At 41.3% G+C, this 21,073-nt stretch overlaps 1 protein-coding gene across 1 annotated transcript; it reads left to right on the top strand.

Moving 5' to 3' along the window:
• The first annotated feature begins 2,725 nt into the window (after positions 1–2,725).
• Positions 2,726–20,820, top strand: Bnip1 (BCL2 interacting protein 1). Its single transcript, XM_004836369.4, has 6 exons — positions 2,726–2,975; positions 4,965–5,057; positions 8,874–8,965; positions 12,154–12,255; positions 13,247–13,365; positions 17,581–20,820. The coding sequence occupies exons 1-6, from the start codon at positions 2,892–2,894 to the stop codon at positions 17,775–17,777; spliced, it is 687 nt and encodes a 228-aa protein (XP_004836426.1). The 5' UTR covers positions 2,726–2,891; the 3' UTR covers positions 17,778–20,820.
• Positions 20,821–21,073: the final 253 nt, after the last annotated feature.

Here is a 21,073-nt window from a genome sequence, read left to right as displayed (position 1 = left end):
CAAGCGCAAAGACCCGAGTTCGATCCCCGGTACCAAAAAAAAAAAAATTTAAATTTAAATTTAAAAAAAACCACAAGTTTATGTGAGGGAAAAATAATAGCTGGAAGATAAGGGACCAGGGATAAATGGTGTGTTTAATCCCAGCAAATACTAAAACTAATTATAGAACTAAAAGTGTCATTTTGGTAACATGAATTGACAGGCCAGTAAAGCAGAGTGGAAAGTCTGGAAATTGACTCAAATATAAATATATATATATGACAATTTAGTATGATAAATGTGTCACCCAGAACCAGTGAGGAAAAAAAAGATGGGCTTTACAGTCAAGAGTGTTGGAATTACTTGGTAACCTTTGAGAAAATGTAAAGTCCCTATACCTCACACCATCAGCCAATATATATTTTTAGTGCATTAAAATCTAAATGTAAGAGAAAAACTAAAAACACCAGGAGGAAATGTGGGCAATTTCTTTAAATCCATGGGGGATGTGGAAAGTCTTCCTAACTTGAACCCCAGATCCAGGAGTCACAAGTGAAAGTTGATCAAGTTTATGTAAAACAAAATTTTAAAAGTCTTTAAGGGGGCTGGGGATTTAGCTCAGTGGTTCTGCCACCTGCCCCTCAAGTGCAAGGTCCCAAATTTGATCCCTGGTACCAAAACAAAACAAAAAATAAAAAGTCTTTAAGATTAAGGTCCCAAAACACCATAAGCCAAGTTGAAATTCTATAGACCAAACACACAAAAAAATTTTAAAGGAAAGAAAAAAAAGCTTTGCAGCTCAACTCTAAGGGCTAATACATAAAGAACTCCTGGAAACTAATATGACAAAGACCGATGGCCCAGTAGAAAAATAAGCTAAGTGAATGCAGATAGTTCTGAAATACAGGAAGAATTCTTAACCTCATTCATGAGAAATACAAAAATAAGACTTTTTTAAACAAGCTGGTTAGTAAAAATCTCAGTGTTAACACATCACGTTGGCAGTGCTGTGGGAAGCAGGCATTTGTACCAGTCCAGTAGTGGGAATGTAAACTGCGAAGACTTCTCTGAAGAGCAATTTGATAGTATGTGTCAGAATTTTAAAATGAACATATTCTTGAACTGGCCACTCCATTTTTTCTGGACAAGTTACTGTTCCTCTCCTGTACTAACCCCATAGTGTTGTGAGAGTTGAGGGAGATGAAACGCAGAAAGCACTTGGTACAAGTTCAGGGAACTTGGGAGGGAGGTTCTCCCAGACTGTTGGCTAGTAATACAGTAAGGAACAGCCATGGGGTTCTTACACTGCCATCTTGTCACACTGCGATTGATAACTTCTCATGTATTATTTAATTCTCCAACCAACCCCATGAAATAGGTACTGCTGATTATCGATCACCAGTTAGCCTCTGAGGAGACAGACACAACAATGGGAAGGGGGGTTGTAGAACAGAATTCAAGCCTAAACAGATGTCCATGCCTGCAGTGAGGTGAGAGTGTGTTGAGTGCTGTAGGAACATGGGTAAGTGCATACGTTGGTAGTATCACACTACCCAAGGGGCCATATATATATATTTTTTTTCTTTCTCTCTTTTCTTCTCTTTTTTTGGTGGTATAGAGATGGAGGAACCCAGGACCTTACTTGTAAGCGCTATACCTCTTAGCTACCCCATCTCCTGGAACGCATGGGGCCTTACTGGTTTTTGAGGGAAGAAGTGGCTTTCAGACAAGGCTCTCCTACTTTCAAGTTCAGTAATCATGGGCCAGTGTTGTTTGTTTTGTTTTAATCCACTTTCAATCCATCTCCTGATGTATACTGAGGTATTACCAACTTTAAGAGTGGTTGTGAAGATTAAAAGAAATGAACACAGCAAAGCGCTCAGGTCCTCACAATCTGTGCTTGCTGAGGTGAAATGAACCAAAGTAGAAAGGGCTTGAGGTGTAGTGTAGTGCAAGAGCACTTCCTAGCATATACCAGTCCCCAGGTTCGATCCCAAACACCACCACCACCAAAAAAAGAAAACTTGGATGGGTTGGAGCAAGTTGGGGGAAGCATTCTATGAAGAGGGAACACCATATTCCAAGGCTACAGAACCATAAAGAGCCTAAAGAATCCAGGAAGGGGAGTGTGAGGCCAGGGGGCGGTTGATGGAGGGGGTGGTGGCAGATGTCCTTGAGGATCCGCTAAGAAGCTTGAACTATTTAATAATAAAGATAAAATGAAGAGAGCCACCATTTGTTCAAGGTTTGCTATCTAATCCAATTGTGCTGGGCGTGGTGGTACACGCCTGTAATCCTAGCTAGCACTTGGGTGGTGAGGTAGGAGGAGGATGGACGGAGGTTTGAGGCCTGCCTAGGCTACACAGTGAGTTCAAGTCCAGCCTGAGCTACATAACTTATCAGTTCTGTGTTTAGAAAGATCCCCTGCACCATGCGATGTATGGATTCAAAGATGCGCTGGTGAGCTGCTTTGAATTTCAGATAGATTTTTTAAATGATTATAATTTTTCTTTTACTTCACAATTCATACTGCAGAAAATGATAAATACAAGAAAAAAACATAAAAGACTAATTGTATCTTCCAGAGACATCCCAGTTGATACTTTTCGGGTCTTTTTTCTCTGCAAAAAACATAGAATGGCTGATAGGTGGAAGATGGAAAGCGGCTACAATTAAGCGTTCCTGATATTCTCTTTTCCTCTCCGTTTTATTAGGATCAAACCCAAAGGAGAGGCCAGTTTCTCACCACGCTTCCGGGAAAGGTGCCCAGTGCTCCGCGCCGCGACATTCATTTGCCACTCACGCCGGGCTCCAGGTGGCGCTTCTGTTAGACGGGGCGAGTGGGAAAGAAAGGGACGCGAAAACGCGATTGAGTTTGGGTACCGCCGCTGCCCGTAGCCGGCGTCTCCAACATGGCGGCTCCCCAAGATGTCCACGTCCGAATCTGTAACCAAGAGATTGTCAAATTCGACCTGGAGGTGAAGGCACTTATCCAGGTACTAATTTGTGGGACTTCCGGGATCCAGGAGTCCTACCTCAGATATCTCTGTCCTCCTGTGAGCTCGGTGGTTTTACTTCCGAACTTTCCCCAGGCCACTGGCTCCGCCTCAAGGCCAGATACTCTATTTTCCCCATTTGGTCTGGTCCCCCCTTATTTCTTCCTTAGGTTGCCATTGGCTCACTTTCTTATGAGGCACCCTCATAACCCCTTCCTCTCACCTGACTGCCCCGTAAAGGTCCCTCTTGATCCCTTCCATCCCCACTCTCGGCTGTCGTCCCGCCCCCGAGCACCTCACAACACACCTATCACCCACCTGACACCTCCTTCCCCTTCATCTGGTAGCGTCCCTGAGATCATTATCTCGCCCTCTGCAGACCAACTCTGGTGCGTCCGGTGTCCCGTGAACCCAAGGCTACCTGTCACAGGAGTCATTGGCTATTGTGAACATAACCTGAACTTTAGGGGTTTTTTTGTGAATGAAGAAATCGAATAATGCACCAAGGACTGGGTCACAAGGCAGACAGTACAAAATTAGTACCCAGATGGGGAAAGTACCCCAAGGAAAAACATCTTAGAATGTCTCTATTCCGTTTAACAGATGGGGAAATGAGATGCTCCATCTTAAGCCATTTAAAGGTAGAAAACAGTAGTGCAGCAAACAGTTGACATAGGCAAGAATTAGGAATGTAGATATGGCTCACGAGTTTAACAAAAAGAAACCGAGAGTTTTAAAGCTTGGTTTTAAACAAACTGTTTCCCTTTCCAACAAAAGTCACTAAACATTAGATGTAGACTCAGAGTTTGCAACAGACTGTGGCAAAATGTGAAGCAAAGTAGGTTTCCCCTGGTAAACCAGATACAGAATAAGTCAAATTAGTGGCTTATAATATACTACAAGGAACTGTGATTTGATAGGCCAGAAAACAAATGAAGAAACTAATTTCTTGAATTCACTTCTTGGACATATAAACTGCAAAACTCTGGGCCAATCCTAGGAAAATAAACATCGGATTGAATTTATACAAGTGAAATTGTCAGAGGCTGAGGTTGTAGTTCAGTAGTAGAGGTCATGCTTAGCATGTGCAAGGCCCTGGGTTCAGTCCCCAGCACAGATGACAGATGTGCATGTGTACACACATGTACACGCACACAATTTACTTTTATACATCATTCTAGCATTCAAGTTCTTCTGATTACTAAAGAGCAAGAGTGATCAATTATAACTAGATGTATTACATTCTTATAATGTCCCAGCTGCTCTGCTAAGTGCTTTAGATATATGATCTTGAGGGAGCTAATATGAGAGGCACAGAGAATTTAACTTTTTTTTAGGGTTGCACAGCTATTAAGTTGCTACATCAAAGATTTGAATGCACATAGTCTGGCTCTAGAGCCTGCTATAAAACTTAGCCCCGTACTTTTGAATTTGTTTACAGAAACAAGTTCTAAATCTACCCTTACACAAGTCTGTAAACAAACAGTGATGTGTAAAAGATGGCTTGTAAAATCAGACTAAATTAATCTTGTCATATATTGCCAGTAATTTAAGCATCCTGATTTTCAAGTTGGAAAGATCTGGAGTTATACTGTCACTTTTGGATGTCCAGTCTTATTGGGCATGTAAGCCACTTTAAGTCTTTCATACTGGCCAGGTCATGATTTGTTAAACTTTAGGGACTAATATAATTTAGGTAAAGTTGTGTTTCTTTCAATGCACTTATTATTTTTTTTTTTTAGAGGCAAGCACTCTATCATTGAGCTAAACCCCCAGCCTGCTCTATATTTTCTGTTCAGCATTAAAGAGGGATGTGAAAAATTTAAATAATGTTTTTGTTTGTGTTGCAGAGGTAAACACCATAGATCAGGATGAATTATAGTCAGGCCAACCTTAGTTGTGGTCTAAGTCAACTTTCTTACTGTACAGATGATGTCATTTCATTTCATTGCCTCCAGAAAGGCTCCTCATCTCTTCAATATCTCCTAGGATATTCGAAACTGTTCAGGACCCTTAAGCACACTTACAGAACTGAATACTAATGTGAAAGAGAAGTTTCAACAGTTACGACACAGAATACAGGTGAGTGTGATTGCAGAACCATGATTCTGAGATGGATAACAAAGAAGGGGACTTGGTTGTGAGAATAAAACTCTATTTGAGAGCTCTCCAGGTTCTTCAGATACCAGCTGGAGGGAGTAGTAGACAGTGAAGGTGACTCTATAACCAACCTGTTCTTTATTTATAATTGAGCGACTTGAATGCAGATTGGAATTTTTCAACTTGAAAACCCTGAGGGCACTTCCACCTATTTTTTTCACCACTTTCTCTAACCCTTTCACTCATTCCTCACCTCAATCCATCAGTAGCATCTTATGGGTGTTTTTGTGCTGTCACTTTGCCCAGAGTCTCTCTGTTTCTGAAGTCATCAGTCACATATGCACATTACCACATCTGAATTCAAGTATGGTGTATGTGCTGTCTCAAAACTAGCGAAAAGAACCAGTTTAAATAACAGAGGCATTTTTACTACTGTGCCATCATGGGAGTAAGATGGCAGTGTGGATCTGGCTGTCTTGAGGTGGCTCTGGAGGTGTTGGTCTTGCAGCATGTGGTAAAGACTTCGTATGACATGGCCCCAAAAGCCAGCCAACAACTTTGTTGGTGCCTGTCAGATGAAAATAATCTGTCCCAAAGTTGGCCAGTTGGGCTGCTGAGGAACAGTATGTCTGTGTCCTGTGTGTTACCTTCCTAAGGGATTTTCAGGGCAATTTGAAAATAGGCAATTTTCGCCACAGGAGTTAACTCTAGAATTTTAGCACTGTCACTACACTTAGCTGAGCTCTTTCTGTCTTCACCTCTAGCACTGATTTAATAAGCTTAATTTTTATTCATTTATTTATTTTTACTTTCTGCAGTATTGGGGATTGAACCCATGGCCTTATACTTGCTAGGCATGTGCTCTACCACTGAGCAGCATCCCCAGCCTAATTCTAAATTTTTGAAAGAGTGTTATTTTCACGTCATGTATTATATGTGTGTGTATACACAATTATTAGCATACATGAAAAGTCTGTGTGCTTCTTATTCTCTGTAATAAACAGCTAACCACTTTCATTTGTAACCATATATTTTTCCAGAGTTTCTCTACTCAAATTCTTATCTAAAAGTTAGCATACTATAATACTACCTTTCAAAACAATGTGTAGTAGAAGACTTTGCATACTTGTACCCAGAGATGTTCCTCACTCTTTTTGTATAGCCATCATTTTTGTAACTGTTACTTTATCAAAGGACAATTATGTGGACTGCTTCCACATTTTTGCTTTTTAAAGCTAATTTTTATGTTATGTACGTGTACCAACTCCCCACAATGAGTGTAATCATTATGTACTGCAAACGTACTAATAAAAATTTTTCAAAAAACCTAATTATTTTCTATAAAGCCTTTCTTCAACTCAGCATGATTTAAACTCTTCAGTTATACACACCGCCTTCAGTATGATTATTTCCTTGTATTTACTTACATGCTTGCCTGATGTTTACTTCCTTCACTAACTTAAATTACTTCACCATTACATTTACATATTTATTGTGCTCCCTGCTTCTGATTGCTTTAGCTCCCTAAACACAAGTGGGGGCTGGCATCTAGCAAGTTGATAAGCATATGGTCAGTGAATGAATGACTGTCCCAGTCCTTTTTATGTTTTTGTTTTTCTTTTGTGTTACTGGATTGATTCCACGGCCTTGCTCGTGCTAAGCAAGCACTCCACCACCAAGCTTTTAAAGTTTTTTTATTTTTAAGACATTCTTGCTAAGTTGCCTGGGCTGGGTTTGAATTTGCCATCCTCCTGCCCCATTCTTCTGAGTAGCTGGGATTACAGATGTGTGCCACCAGGCTCAGCTCCCATCCCACTTTGAATCTGCATTTCCTAAGTATTTGCATACTCTTTATACCTGGAAATATATACAAGGTTTCTGTTTGATATTTTTAGCTCTAATATGAATATCTTTTGTGTATTTGTAACAAGATTGTATGATACAAGAAGATAATTGGCCTCCTATCACCAAAATATGCTGTTCAATATATAGTCATTGTTGGACATTGACTGTGTGTAAATATCTCTATTTGCATCTGTCTTTGGGCATATGGTTCTCAAACTGGAATTTGAGAATTACTGTATCCCCTTTCTTTTGTACAGAGCTAGTGGTGATTCTTGGCACCAGAATTTCCAGGAAGTCTTTGATGAGGAAATTATGCATTTCTCCTTCCTTTCCTCCCTCTATTCCCCCTTCATTGTGGGGATCCATTCTTCCCTTCAATGATTCAGTGCCTAGTATGTGCCAAGCATAAGGAGTAAATATAGTGAATAATCCTAGGAACAGCTCTGCTTTCAGTGAGCTTGCATTCTAGTAGAGAATATAGATTTTAAAGAAATAATTATACAAATGATTGATGACATTTGCAAAAATTTTTCATTTCACCGTCAATTTTTTCTTCTTTTTTGTGCCTTAGCAATATTTAGGAGGATAAATTTGAAATAATATCTGAGCTATTGAAATGTAGATACACATACTTGTTCCAAATCAATACATAGAAATTATTATATAAATAATTTAGTATCTAAGTGAGCTAATACATTTATATTTTAGGTCAATAGCTTGATTGAAACTAGAACTTTTTAAAATCTGTAAACAAAACTATATGAAGAGACTTGAGGTGTCTCTTCACCTCTAGTGTGCTTGATGGTTCCATAATCTAAAGTTCTTTGGGGTCTCATACTACTGGTTTTCACCTCTGCTGCCCCTCACTCATGGTAGGTTGTTTCTCTGGTGTTTGGTTATTTTTCAGGACTGTGAGCACTCATTTTCTACAGGCCTTCCTGTAACACTGTGTTGCCTGAGTCCAGAGCAAGTCCTTCAGGGGTTTTCATATTTGCTTCTGCCAGGTCCCCTGGGATTATCAGAAGTCTGGAGAAACTTTTTATGTAAATTTCTCTTCATGGAGCTTCTGAGCTACTCAAGGAAAATAAACCTCCTATCAGTTTCAAAGAATCTTCTTGACTATAAATTCTGAGGAGAGATTTTTATTTTTACCCCTCTAACCAAAAACCACAGCCCAAAATAGACACTCTGCTAATGGATGGACATTTTCCTAGACCATTTTCCTGAGGGTATAACCTTTTATGGGTCCTAGATTATTGGTGTTCTCACTTCTAATTCTCAGCCTCAGGTGGTGTGAAGCTTCATTGTGAAGCTTCATTTTCCTGTCCTACCTGACCTTTCAAACCCTCAAACTATTTGTAGCTGATCTCTGGTGAAAAAAGTACACAAATTGAGAGTATTTACTTTTTTTTGCTTTGTTTGTTTGTTTGTTCATTTTGAGACAGGGTCTCACTATGTAGCCCAGGCTGGCCTTAAATTCTGTGTAGCCCAGGTTGGCCTTGAACTTGCAGTGATACTCCTCCCTCAGCCTCTTGAATGCTGGGGTTACAGGCAAAGAAAGAACATCTGGAAACATGATTGCTTGTTGTTCCTGTGATATTAAGTATGGGATCAGTGGGCTAATATTTTTAACTTCTTTTTATTTCAAACATACCTGAAATTGTAGGAACTGCACCTCCTACTCTAGGGTAGCCATGTATTACTCACGGACTGACCACTGTGGCTCTTAGTTCCCTTCTGTCTTTTTGTCCTAGGAATTTTCCTTACCTGCTTGTAAACTGAGCTATGTATTTAAAAGGATATATGTTATATATTATGTAGCATTCCTGGGTATCCTGTTTTAAAAGGGTACTTCAAATGTAGCTGTGTGCCCTTGCTAGAAATAGGAGCGCTTTTCTGTTTTCATGTTGGCTTTTAAAATCATTTTAACATGGAGCTATTTTCTCCTCAAAGGAGCTTGAGCAGTTGGCTAAGGAGCAAGACAAAGAGTCAGAGAAATACCTTCTACTCCAGGAAGTGGAAAATCACAAAAAGCAGATGCTCAGGTAGGCCTGGCCTCCTTTCAGTTGCCTCTACAGGGTCACTTGCTCCCTAGTGTATGTGTTTGCCTATTAAACCTGGTTCATTGGTGACTTAATTGTATCATTTACACATAGGCTGAATGTTCTCTCTAGATCAGTAATTCTCAAACAGAGGAAGAGGAGGGATAAGCAGAGCTTACATGGGGAGTTGGAGCTGTGCGTAGTTTGCAAAAACATTTAACATACTGTATTTTACATTTTTGAAAAAAAATGGATCAATTTTATCTAATAATAATTTGTACTAAAAAAAGTCCCTTGAAAGTAAACCTACTTGGGACCAGGGATTTAGCTCAGTGGTTCCAGCACCTGCCTCAAAAGTGCAAGGTCCCAAGTTCGATCCTTGGTACCAAAAAAGAAAAAAAAAGAAAATGAACCTACTTAAGACGAACCAAAATTTAGAAGGTTTTGAATAGAATGTTATCTGGAAGATGACACAAAAAAATGTAAGTAAATAAACTTATGTTAAACAAATTTGAAAGTTTAATTGCAGCTGTGCTGATCTTTGATTCTAAAACTACAGCTATATGCTATTTCTTGATTTTGAATAGGAAAAGGTATAACTTTCCAACACAGTTGTCTTACAACATGAAATAGTACCTTTCTCTTCACACTTGACTTTTGTATCATAATCATAAGAAGAGGTTTTTTTTTTTTTTGATACTGGGGATCAAACTCGGGACCTTGCCCTTTTGAGGCAGGCGGCGGAACTGCTGAGCTAAACCCCCGGCCCAAGGAAAGTTGTTTTTGCAAAACTATTAAGAATTCATATAAAAAATGCAAATATGAATATGCTTTTGTTTGGTGCTGGGAATTAAACCTAAGGCCTTGTGTATTAGCATGCACTCTACTACTGAACCATAACCCCATTCCCCATGTACTTTCTTTTAATTATTTCCAGGGATAGAGACCAATGTTATTATTGATACTTTCAGAATATTTAATTTATATTTATGACTTCCTCAGCTTTCCCAGTCCACTGGTATTCAGGTCATTCTCTTTTGAAGCCCCTGCTGTCTCAGCATTCCCATAGATTTTTTTCTTTGTTCTTTTTCTTTTGAGGGAGGGAACCTGAGGTTTAAACTCAGAGCCTTTGCACTGAGCCACATCCCCAACCCAATTTTTATTTTTTACGTTAAGACAGAATCTTGCAAAGTTGCCCAGGCTGGTCTTGAATTTAGGATCCTCCTGCCTCAGCCTCCCAGAGTGCTGGAGCCCTGTGCCACCAGGCCTGGCTTCTCTTTGTCCTTTGTTCATTGCTCTAACTGTTTGTGACCTTGCTTCTGAGTTGAGTAATCCTCCAGCATCATCCTCACTGACAACACCTGTGTATAACACCCAGTCATCGGGAGATGACTGACAAACATGGGCATGGTGGAACCCAGTGAGAGCAGTGAGGAGTGTGAATGATGAGCATTGCTCCAGTACTTGCCTCATTAGTGATTCCTTTGTGTTATGATGGCAGTTTCTTTCCTATGCCACCAAGGGTACTCAGATCATAAACATGGAGTAGAGAGGGGCACTTGTAATAAATTATAGTAAGTACACCAGACACAATCTACTTACTGTGCCCTTAAGGCTGAGAATGGGCCAGGGGTGGTGGTGCATACCTGTAATCACAGCACTCAAGAGGCTGGGGCAGGAGGATCGCTGTGAGTTCAAGGCCAGTCTGAACTACATAGAGAAACCTTGTCTCAGAAAAAAAAAAAAAAAGCTGAGATTGACTATTCATGATGTGGAGTTACAGGTTAGAAGAGAAAAAGCAATAGATTAATACTTGGCCAGGAGTGTGTTATACTAATTGTGCTTGCTTAGGTTATCATGCTTGTCACACCATCTGTTTGCTTGTCTTTCTTCCTAGTAAATGTGAGCCTCTTGAGGGCAGGCACTGTCACTTATTCATCTCCCCACCCTAAGGCCCTGTGCAGCTCCTTTGCAAACAGTTTAAAGATGTAATTGATTCTTTTTCAATGGCAGGTATGAAATGGCATAGCAGGTGCTGCTCAGGCATCAGAGCCCATTTGAAGACCTTCATCATAGAAGTGCTATTAGAAAACTACTTACTGGGCTGGGGATTTAGCTCAGTGGTTCTGTCTCCTGCCTTGTAAGTGCAAGGTACCGAGTTTGATTCCCAGTACCAAAAAAAGAAAAGAAAACTACTTACTAATGTTCATGTACTCTGTTTTATTTTCATTTCATTCATTCATTCATTTTGTGGTGCTAAGTAAGGATCAAACCCTGGAGGCCTTGCTCATGCTAGGCAAGCACTCTTATTACCGAGCTGTAGCCCCAGTTCCATTTTCTTTTTCTTTTTTTTTGGTACTGGGGATCGAACTCGGGACCTTGCGTTTTCGAGGCAGGAGGCAGAACCACTGAGCTAAATCCCTGGCCTGCCATTTAATTCTTGAATATTTCCAGGGATAGGACCATTGATTTGAGCTGGCAGTGTAAGAGTTCTAGGGCATGAGTTTGATTCACAGGGGGATACAATTAGCTTCTTAGAGTCTGTCAATAAAGGCTGTATTGCTAGCCTCAGGAAGCTGCTCAACAAATTTTAGTTGGCACTCCCAAAAGAGATTAGGTAACAATTGTGAATAAATCTTGTCAATTGGGACCTTGCTGATACCCTATGTTTATATTGTCCATGATTGGTCTTTAGTATATAAAGAACAGCAAATCTTGGAGGAATATTGAGAAAGATTGGCTTTTGTGGGTTTTTTTACTTCCTAGGGCAACATATATTCATGGAGTAGCTAAAGGGCTAGAAATGGTAGTTCTAAGTACTGGAGGTGAAGAGATGAGTAGTAAGTTGTGGTTCTCAAGGAATGGCATGTCCAGGACCTTAGAGGTATTTGACAGAATGAAGCCTCATGTACCCAGCTGGGTGGTTTGGATCTTACCCTGAAGTCTGGAGCCATTGTGCCAGGTCCCTATGTCTTCTAGATGCCTGAGCAGGGAGGGATGACAGAATATCCTGGAGACAGCTTCCGGGATCCAGAGGAGAGGTGTTAGGACCTGAGGTAGAATAGTTGCTGAGGCAACCCAGAAGAAGTGTCAGGAAGTAGGGATGGCTACACTGCAAGGATGAACTATTGTGACTGGAACTAATAACCTGATGGAGCCAACAGAAATTCACCATGACCCCTCTCTTCCAGCAACCAGACCTCATGGAGGAAAGCCAATCTCACTTGCAAAATTGCAATTGACAATCTAGAGAAAGCAGAGCTTCTCCAGGGAGGAGACCCCTTACGGCAAAGGTATCTGTCCTTTCCTGTTTCTGGGCTCTGATAACAGGATAGGTAAAATTGACATGAAGTAAAACCCTCAATAGGGAGCCCCCTCTTGCTTTCAGCATAAGTTCGTACTTTATTATTATATAAGTAATACTTTTTCAAGTAAATTGGTAAAATAAAGAAAAATATGAATTACAAAATGAAAATAGGCTATTCTCTTATTATTCATGAACATTTCGGTACATTTCTTCTCTGTGTTATTTTTCCTTCCAAATTTTTTACAGCCAAAATTGTACCATGTATAAAGCTTAGTATCTTATTCTTCTATATTCAGTATTATAGCAGAAAGCCTTGCTTGCTTTTTAAAAAAACTTTTTTTTTTTTTTGGTTTTTTGAGACAGAGTCTCACTGTGTAATTCTGACTGGCCTTGAACTTGCAGCCATCGTCCTGCCTCAGCCTCCTGAGTTCTGGGATTACAGCTATGTGCCACCACGCCCAGTTTAAAAACTCTTTAAACATAATTTTAACAGTCCATAGTATATGATTGTATTAATTAGTCTCCTGTTTGTATGTGTTTATGTTTGTAGTTTTTCAGTATTTTAAGTAATGCACCAGAGCAGGTCTTTTATCCACGTTTTGGATCATTCCTTTGGAGAGATTTCCAGGGATGAAATTATTGGGTCAAAAATAAATAGTTCTAAGTCTCCCAACAAATTGCTTTGCAGACAGTAACATCAGTTTCCATTCCTACTAGAAGTTCACAAGAATGTGGTCTTGCACATACACTTAGCAACACTGACAATGAATGTGTACTAATATAATAGGTTAAAAAAAAATGACTCTCATTTGATTATAGGGCTTTTTTTCTTTCATTTTATGGTTCCGGGGATTGAACTCAGGACCTTGTGCTATCGAGGCAGGTGGCGGCACCACTGAGCTAAATCCCCGGCCTGATAGGGCTTTCTTGAAACAAGGCTTTTGTTAACATTCCTCCTTCCTCCTTGGGACTTTTAGGAAAACTACCAAAGAAAGCCTGGCCCAGACGTCCAGCGCGATCACAGAGAGCCTTATGGGGATCAGCAGGATGATGTCGCAGCAGGTCCAGCAGAGTGAGGAGGCTATGCAGACTCTAGGTAAAACTGAGGCTGGAGTGGGAAGCTTTGCCAGAGATACTGGCCCCAGAGCATTTGCCCTACCCCCTGTGCCCACCTGACGCTTCCCAAATTGTGTGGCATCTCGATCATAAGATATCTTAAACCTGGGCCCTACACGGAGTGGAGTGTGCTGCTCTCATCTCTCCTTTGGTTATTACAGTTCTGGAAGACCCTACATTCCATCATGTTTCCCAGTGGAAACATTCCCATGGCACAGGTGAAAAGCAGAAATCTCTAGGCCTGTGATTGAGTGGGTGTTGGCAGCACTGGGCAAGGCGCCCGGGAGGAAAGACCCCTAAGGAGGAGAGGTTTATTTTGGGTCACAGTTTGTGGGGATTTCAGTCCATAGTCAGCTGCCTCCAAGGCAAGGTGGTCTGGCAGTGGGGCATGGTGCAGGAGAGATAGCTCATGGCATGGTGATGGGAAGCAGAGAGAGTATGGAGGAAGGAGTAGGGAAGAGATAAACCCTTTTAGGCCACGCCCCCAGTGACCCACTTCTTTTGACTATAGCCCACTGCCTAACAGGGAGTCACCTGTAAGTCGCCTCGTCCATTTACCTCCCAAAGCCCCGCCAAGAGCACATGAGGCTTTGGTGGACATCTACTTATAAACCATAACAATCTTGGTATGTCTTTCTTTAAAAAAAAACCAAATCAAAAGACCCCTCCAAAAAAAAACCCCAACAACTAAGGGTCTCTTTGGAAAAAAATAAAAAGAACCATAATACCATTATCACCCCAAAAAATTATCTATAATTTTTAACTGCTTTATTTTTTTCATTGCTCCATTCACACAGACAGAAGGAAAAGGAAAGCAAGCTGAGTGTCTTGAGGCTACTTCTTTTGTTTGGCACTTGCCTGAGCATTTAGGCTCAGCACCAGCCAGTCCCCTCTTCCAAGCCTGTGCCTTGGGAGGAGGCTGGGAGAAAGGGAGAATGAGGAGGCAGCTGGACTTTCATTTCAGGTCAAGAGCATTTATACTCTGATGTGAATGAAAAGGAAACACAGACGCTGATGGTTTCTGGAGTGTGGAGAGGGCCCTGGTGTGAAGGTTGTTCTTGGACACATTTTATAGAAGAAATAGCTATTGAAGAAAAAGAAAAATGTAATTCATAAGCCTGTCCTTGATTAAAATCCCCTCAGGACCTCAGTTTAAAAGCAAAAAAGCCTTTAGGGAAACGAATCTGCTACAAAAGGGTAGATGTGAGGGGAATGAATTAGGCTAGGGAGGGGCCGGCATTGCTGGAGGGTTGGCAGTTCTTGGGTGATAGGCATGTAGCATTTCACGGTACTGTTCTAATTGTGTGATGGTTTCAAATGCTCCACAAGAATAAAGTTTAAAAAGAAAGGTCTAGGGCCAGGGATTTAGCTCAGTGGTTCCGCCGCCTGCCTCACAAGCCAAGGACCCGAGTTCGATCCCCAGTACCCAAAAAAAAAAAAAAAAAAGAAAGGTCTATTAGGTGTTCACTTAGCTAGATCTTAGGGTTTTGAAATGGCAGAGGCATGAGTAAAGACTTTTGGCTGAGAGAGACTTTTGATGTTTGTTCCCTCCCTTCTGTTATACTGCTCTGACAATATGTTCCGTTTCTTCCCATAGTTTATTTTACTGGCATGCTCGCGTGCACACGTGTGTGTGTGTGTGTGTGTGTGTGTGTGTGTTACTGAGGATTGAACCCAGAGACTTCACACTGAGCTACATCCCCAGCTCTTTTATATTTTTATTTTTATTTTATTTTTTATTGTTTGGTACTGGGGATCAAACTTGAGACCTTGAGCTTGTGAGACAGGCGGTGGAACCACTGAGCTAAATCCCCAGCCCTGTTAGCTTTTAATTTTCTGCAAAGGTAAGGAGGGAGAAAAACTATCCTAGTGTTGCCCACTAGAAACATGATGGGAGCCACATATATAACTAAATTTTCTGGTAGGTACATTATAAAAAGAAAGAAGAAATATGTGAAGTTAATTTTAATGGTTTATTTAACTCATTATATATTAAATGTTACCATTCCTATATGCAGTAAAAAATTACTGAGATAGCCATCCCTTGGTAACTGAATGACTGGTTCTAGAACCCACTATGGATTCCAAAATCTCTTCTATAAAATGATGTAGTATTTGCACATAACCTACACACATCCTCCCACATCCTTAAATCATCTCTAGAGTAATTACAACAACCAATGCGGTATAAATAGTTGTCATACTATATTATTTGGGGCAGCGATAGTGAATCTTTTAGCAACAAGTACCCAAACTGCAACCCAATACCCACTTACTCACCACAAAGTGCCAACACTGCAATTAAACTTGAATACTGATGTTTTAGTTTAGAAAAAAACAACTCATAAATTAACGTCTTTTGTCTTAAAAGAAACATAACACACATGCTATAGGTTTACCACCACTGGTTTAGGGAATAATAGAAAATAATTATTAGGGAATAGTTAATAATAATTAAGGAATAATTCTGTACATGTTCAGTATGTGTAAGTTTTTCCCCCAGTATTTTCATCCTGATGTTGGTTGAATTCATTAATGTGGAAACATGGCCATGGCAGAATGCCTGTATGCATTCATTTTATTTTGCACATCTTTGAGATCTTGTGTGTATTTTACACTTACAGTGCCTATGGTCCTAACATTCAGGAGGTTGAGATAGAAGGATCACCGTGAGTTTTACTTGTCTCAAAATAAAACAAAACAAAAAGATAGCTCAATTTGAATTAGCCACATTTCACATGCTTAGGAGCCACATGTGTATAGTGTTTGGCACATTGTCAGTGTAAAAAGTAGCATTTTTCTGGGTGTGGAGGCCTGTAATCCCAGCTACTTTGGACTCCTGGTGGTGAAAGGATTATAAATTCAAGGCCCACTTGGGCAATTTAGCAAGACCCTGTATCAAAATAAAATAACAAAGAGCTAGGAATGCGCTCAGTGGTAGAATAGTTGTCTAATATGTGGGAGACCCTAGGTTCAATCCCCAGCAGCCCTCTCCCTCCAGAAGGTACCATATTAAATAATACAAAGACCAAAATAAAAAGGTAGCTCTCCTTGATTCCAGCTATCCCCTGGCCTCAGCCCTCTGCATCTACTCTCCAGAGGACACTGCTGTTACCAGCTTCTTTTATGTCTTTCTGGTGTCTTCCAAGTCTATATAACACAGGCAAATGAAATATTATTTATCCCCTTTTCTTGGATAAATGGAAACAGTTCATTCAGACTCTGGTGCCAGGGATTGAACTCAGGATCTTGTGCTTTTAAGGCAAGCACAGTGCCACTGAGCTAAATTTCCCTGGCCCTCATTCAGATTCTTATTATCTTGCTTTTTTACCTGTTTCATTTGATGAATGTTCCAAGGATGCCTTATTATCCCTTGTAGGAGAACTTTGCCAGGTAAACCTTCTCCAAGTGTTAGGCCCATATACTTACACTCAGAAGTACATTTGAATGCCCAGCCTGGTGGTGTACACTTGTAATCCCAGCAATTGGGAGGCTGAGACAGAAAGATGGTTGTGAGTTTGAGGCCAGCCTGGGCAACATAACTAAGTTCAAGGGCAACCTAGACTACGTAAGCAAGAACCTGTCTCCAAAAAAAAAAGGAAAAAAGAAGTACATTTGACTCTAAGCACAAGGAGCCTTTAAGGGACACTACCCTCCTAGGTGTCGCATAGTAGCTGGGGAAAAGGTATCACATCTTTCAAACTGCTCCCAGTGTCCCAGACTGAAGGTCTCAGCCCGTCCTTGCTCTTTTGTGGTCCTGCAAAGGTAAGTCTGATCATCAGGTGTCCTGGTGGGCCACATTTCACTTGTGGAAGGTACTAGTGCCTCAGCCCCTGCCCCAATACAGCCCTCATGGAGTCTGTATGTGATCAGCTGGATAGTCTCATGGCTGGTGGTATTCTTGGGAGCGCCTGTCTGCTTCAGAAAGCTGAGGTTGGTGGTTAGGCAAGCACCCTGCTTCTGCCCTTCTCCCTGTCGGTGTCCACGTTCAAGGACTCCCAAACAAGCCACATCATGTTGGGTGGGACCCAGGGAGGAGCCCTGCCTTGTCAGGTCCTTACTCTGCTTTTCTAGGTGATCTCAGTGGCATTAGCCTTAGATTGCCTGTCTTGCTGGGAGACAGCTGGCAGAGCAAGCCCTTTGGCATTTGGACTGTCCCTTCTCTGAGTCAGGCTCCCTCCCTCTTTTGTTTCAGTCAACTCTTCACGAACTATCCTGGATGCAAATGAAGAATTTAAGTCCATGTCGGGTACCATCCAGCTGGGCCGGAAGCTGATCACAAAGTACAACCGCCGAGAACTGACGGACAAGCTTCTTATCTTTCTCGCCCTGGCCCTTTTTCTTGCTACTGTCCTCTATATTGTGAAAAAGCGCCTCTTTCCATTTTTGTAAGATCTGAGAGCTGCCACCTTTGGCCTCATCACTCTTGTTTTCCAATGCATCCAGGGTCAAAGCTCTAGCTAGGCTGCCAAACTGAGCCACATCCTCCACGTATGCTCTAGCTGGTCAGCAGGTCAGATGGGAGAAGACAGCTCCTCTGTTTTCTGAAAGTGTATGCCTTGCAAAATGCAAGCAGAGCAGTGGGAGATGAGGACCCCTACAGGACACGGTCAACTTGCCCAGCCGTCGGGCACTGTGGGTGACTGCTGCTTGGAGCACTTGGAGTCCAGCCCCTGAGATTTGTTGCTCCTCTCTCCCTCACACAGAGGCTTAAGGGCCAGATGTGGTAGAGGGGAGAGCAAAGAGGTGGGAAGAAGGAAGAGCTCCTGGTCATTCCTTGAAAACTTGACTCTATTTAGTAGAATGAAAGATGTTGAGTTTCACAAGATTCTGCTCTGGAAAATTATGTGCCTCTTTTCTGATTTCAAGGACACAAGCTTAGATATTATTCATTCACTGAACAAAGAATTAAGCAGATGCCACATGCCATGTGTCCTAGATACTGCTGAACATCACACATATACCACTAAACTGGACATTGTTCCTTTGTCAAGCAGCAACAGGAATAAGACCTCGCAGCTATTAGGAAGGGCAGTGCAAATGGCCTTCTGTTGGAGGTGGCTCATCCCAACTTCTGAAAATGCCAAGGTAGAGGTCTCATCCTCTGTTACACAGTACCCTAGTGGCTCCCGAGTGTGTAGTAACTAAAGCACCTTTTTCCCTGAGGATCAGACTGTGTATAATCAAAGGGAGAGAAGCCAATGAAAAGCTGAGGCCCATGTGGGCCCGAGTTCTATCAAGGCCAGCCTCCCCCACCCACTTACAGCCCCAGAGGACCTGGCAGGGTTATGTGGGAAAGTGGAAGGAATGAGGACTTGAAGGCTTGACTTGGTTTTGAGTTCAGCTATACTGTTAAACCATATGGCCACGAGCAAGTTACCTTCTGTCACAGCCTGAATTTCCCCATCTGTACAGTGGGGGTGATAGTCTACATAGACCCTTATAGAGTCAATTTGAAAGTTAAAGAGAATATAAGTACCAGGTGTAGTATCCTTACGACTGGGTCTGTGGTAGGCTTCCTAAAGGCTGTCACCTCAAAGGCTCTAGGCAGAGGTATCCTATAGCAGTCAGCCCAGGGACTTCTGGCCAGGCAGAGGCAGGGTATTTTTGGTGTGTGGGGGAGTTGTAGAAGTGGGGATTAAATATGGGGCCTTTGCATTGAGCCACATCCCCAGCAGTTTATTTTTTTGTGTTTTGGTACAGGGTCTTTGCTGTGTAGTTCAAGCTGTCCTTGAACTCACTATGTATCCCAGGGTGGCCTTGAACTTGCAGTCCTCCTGCCTCAGCCTCCTAAGTGCTTGGATTATCAGCATGTACCACTGTAACAGGCAGGCAGAGGCAGTTCTATTTAGATCTGTCTGAGCAGAAAGTGTCAAGTTAATGCCTCTGTTATGAAGGGATGCATCATTCTGGGACCAAGTTATAAGAGAGATTGGCTATGTACCTTAGACCAGCTTAATGAAGAGGTTCTGAGATAAAGTTTATTTCTATCACAGTATTCAACACAGTAGTCCACCTTCATCTTCAGTGATTATGTTTGAAGGCCCCAGTAGATGCCTGAAATCTTATGTAATACCAGGCCATATATACAAGCACCTCAATACTACAATAGTTGATCTGATAATTGAGAAGGCTGCTAAGGGACTAATGGGTTGGTAGCATATAGAGCATGGATACACTGGACAAAAGGATCATTCACCTGCTGGGAGGGATGGAACAGAATTTCTTCATACTACTTGGGTATGTGATTTAAAACTTAATAACTGTTCATTGCTGGAATTTTTCCATTTAATATTTTTTGACTAGTTGACCATGGGAAACTGAAACTGGAAAGTAAAACTGCAGATAAGGGGAGACCACAGAACATCTCTCTCTCTCTCTCTCTCTCCCCCTCTCTCTCTACACACACACACACACACACACACACACACACACACACACACCCCATCCTTAAATAATTCCTGGCCCCAAAAGACACTCAGCAGAAATTATACACACATGTGTCTTATTTATAGTCAAATTAAAGCTTAGAATAAGACACAGATGGGAAATTCCCACTCAGATACTCAGATTCCAGCTGTAAGTGCAGCAGATGGATGTTATCAAGTCAGGATTTTCTTGTCTTAACATTTCTCTTTAGTACATCCCGCTAATTGTCAACATCCTCCTCACAATATGGAAATGTTTGGGCTCTGTACTCCCTAAAAATTCTCCCTTTGACACTTTATACCTCTTTTATTTGCCTCCTGAAAATAGAGTCAAATTTGATCCATTTGGAAATGTCATCAATATATTTTCCAACCCCCATCAGCCACCAGGTTTAAGTCTTTCCTAACCAGGCTGGCTGTCCAGAAAGCAGCCCTTCCATGTTCAACCATGAGGGGGCAGTGTCCACATTTGGTCTGTGGTTTTGCAGTATGTCTGATGGTCTCCATCTGACCATTTGAAAGACTGTTATGGATGCTTTTTTTTTTTTTTGTACCGGGGATCGAACTCGGGTCCTTGCACTTGTGCAGCAGGCAGCGAAACCACTGAGCTAAATCCCCAGCCCGTGGATGCTTTTTTTAAATACACAGTTACGGATTTTTTTAAAAAACCTAAATATATGAAGTCTACATATGTGTTGGTTTTGGAGCATGTTTCATAAATGACCTTAATTCTCATTGTTAAGCAGTAAGTCAAGCTCATTATGGTTACATGCAAAGCTACATTTTGGTTAGCTGACAGTCAATTAAAAATACAGAGCAGCCCTCGAGAGTGGTCACTGAAGAAATATTTGAGCCCCTACTGTGTGCCAGGCATTTGTGTTGGTAATACACAGTGGACAAAACAAAGATGGAGCTTACTTATGGTGTGTGGGGAAGGGAGAGCAGATGATAAACAATTTATAAACTAAATAAGTCATTATGTAAGAAAATACAGCCATCCTTGAGTATGCTTGGGTTCCACATTTGTGAATTCAACCAGCCTTGGGCGGAAAATATTTAAGAAGTAATTGCATGTGGCTATCTTTTTCTTGTCATTATCTCCTAAGCACCATGATACAACAACTATTTACATAGTACATATATTATCTTGAATATTATAAGCCATCTAGAGATGATTTAAAGTGTACAGGAGAATATGCATAGGTTCTGTCAAATACTATGTCGTTTCATATAGGAGACTTGAGTATCTATCCCCTGTGG

This window comes from Heterocephalus glaber, unplaced genomic scaffold (genome assembly GCF_053883595.1).
Source record: "Heterocephalus glaber isolate CG9 unplaced genomic scaffold, H.glaber_assembly_v1.0 deba00001606, whole genome shotgun sequence".
Lineage (NCBI taxonomy): Eukaryota > Metazoa > Chordata > Mammalia > Rodentia > Bathyergidae > Heterocephalus > Heterocephalus glaber.
This window is presented reverse-complemented; position numbering and strand designations above follow the sequence as displayed.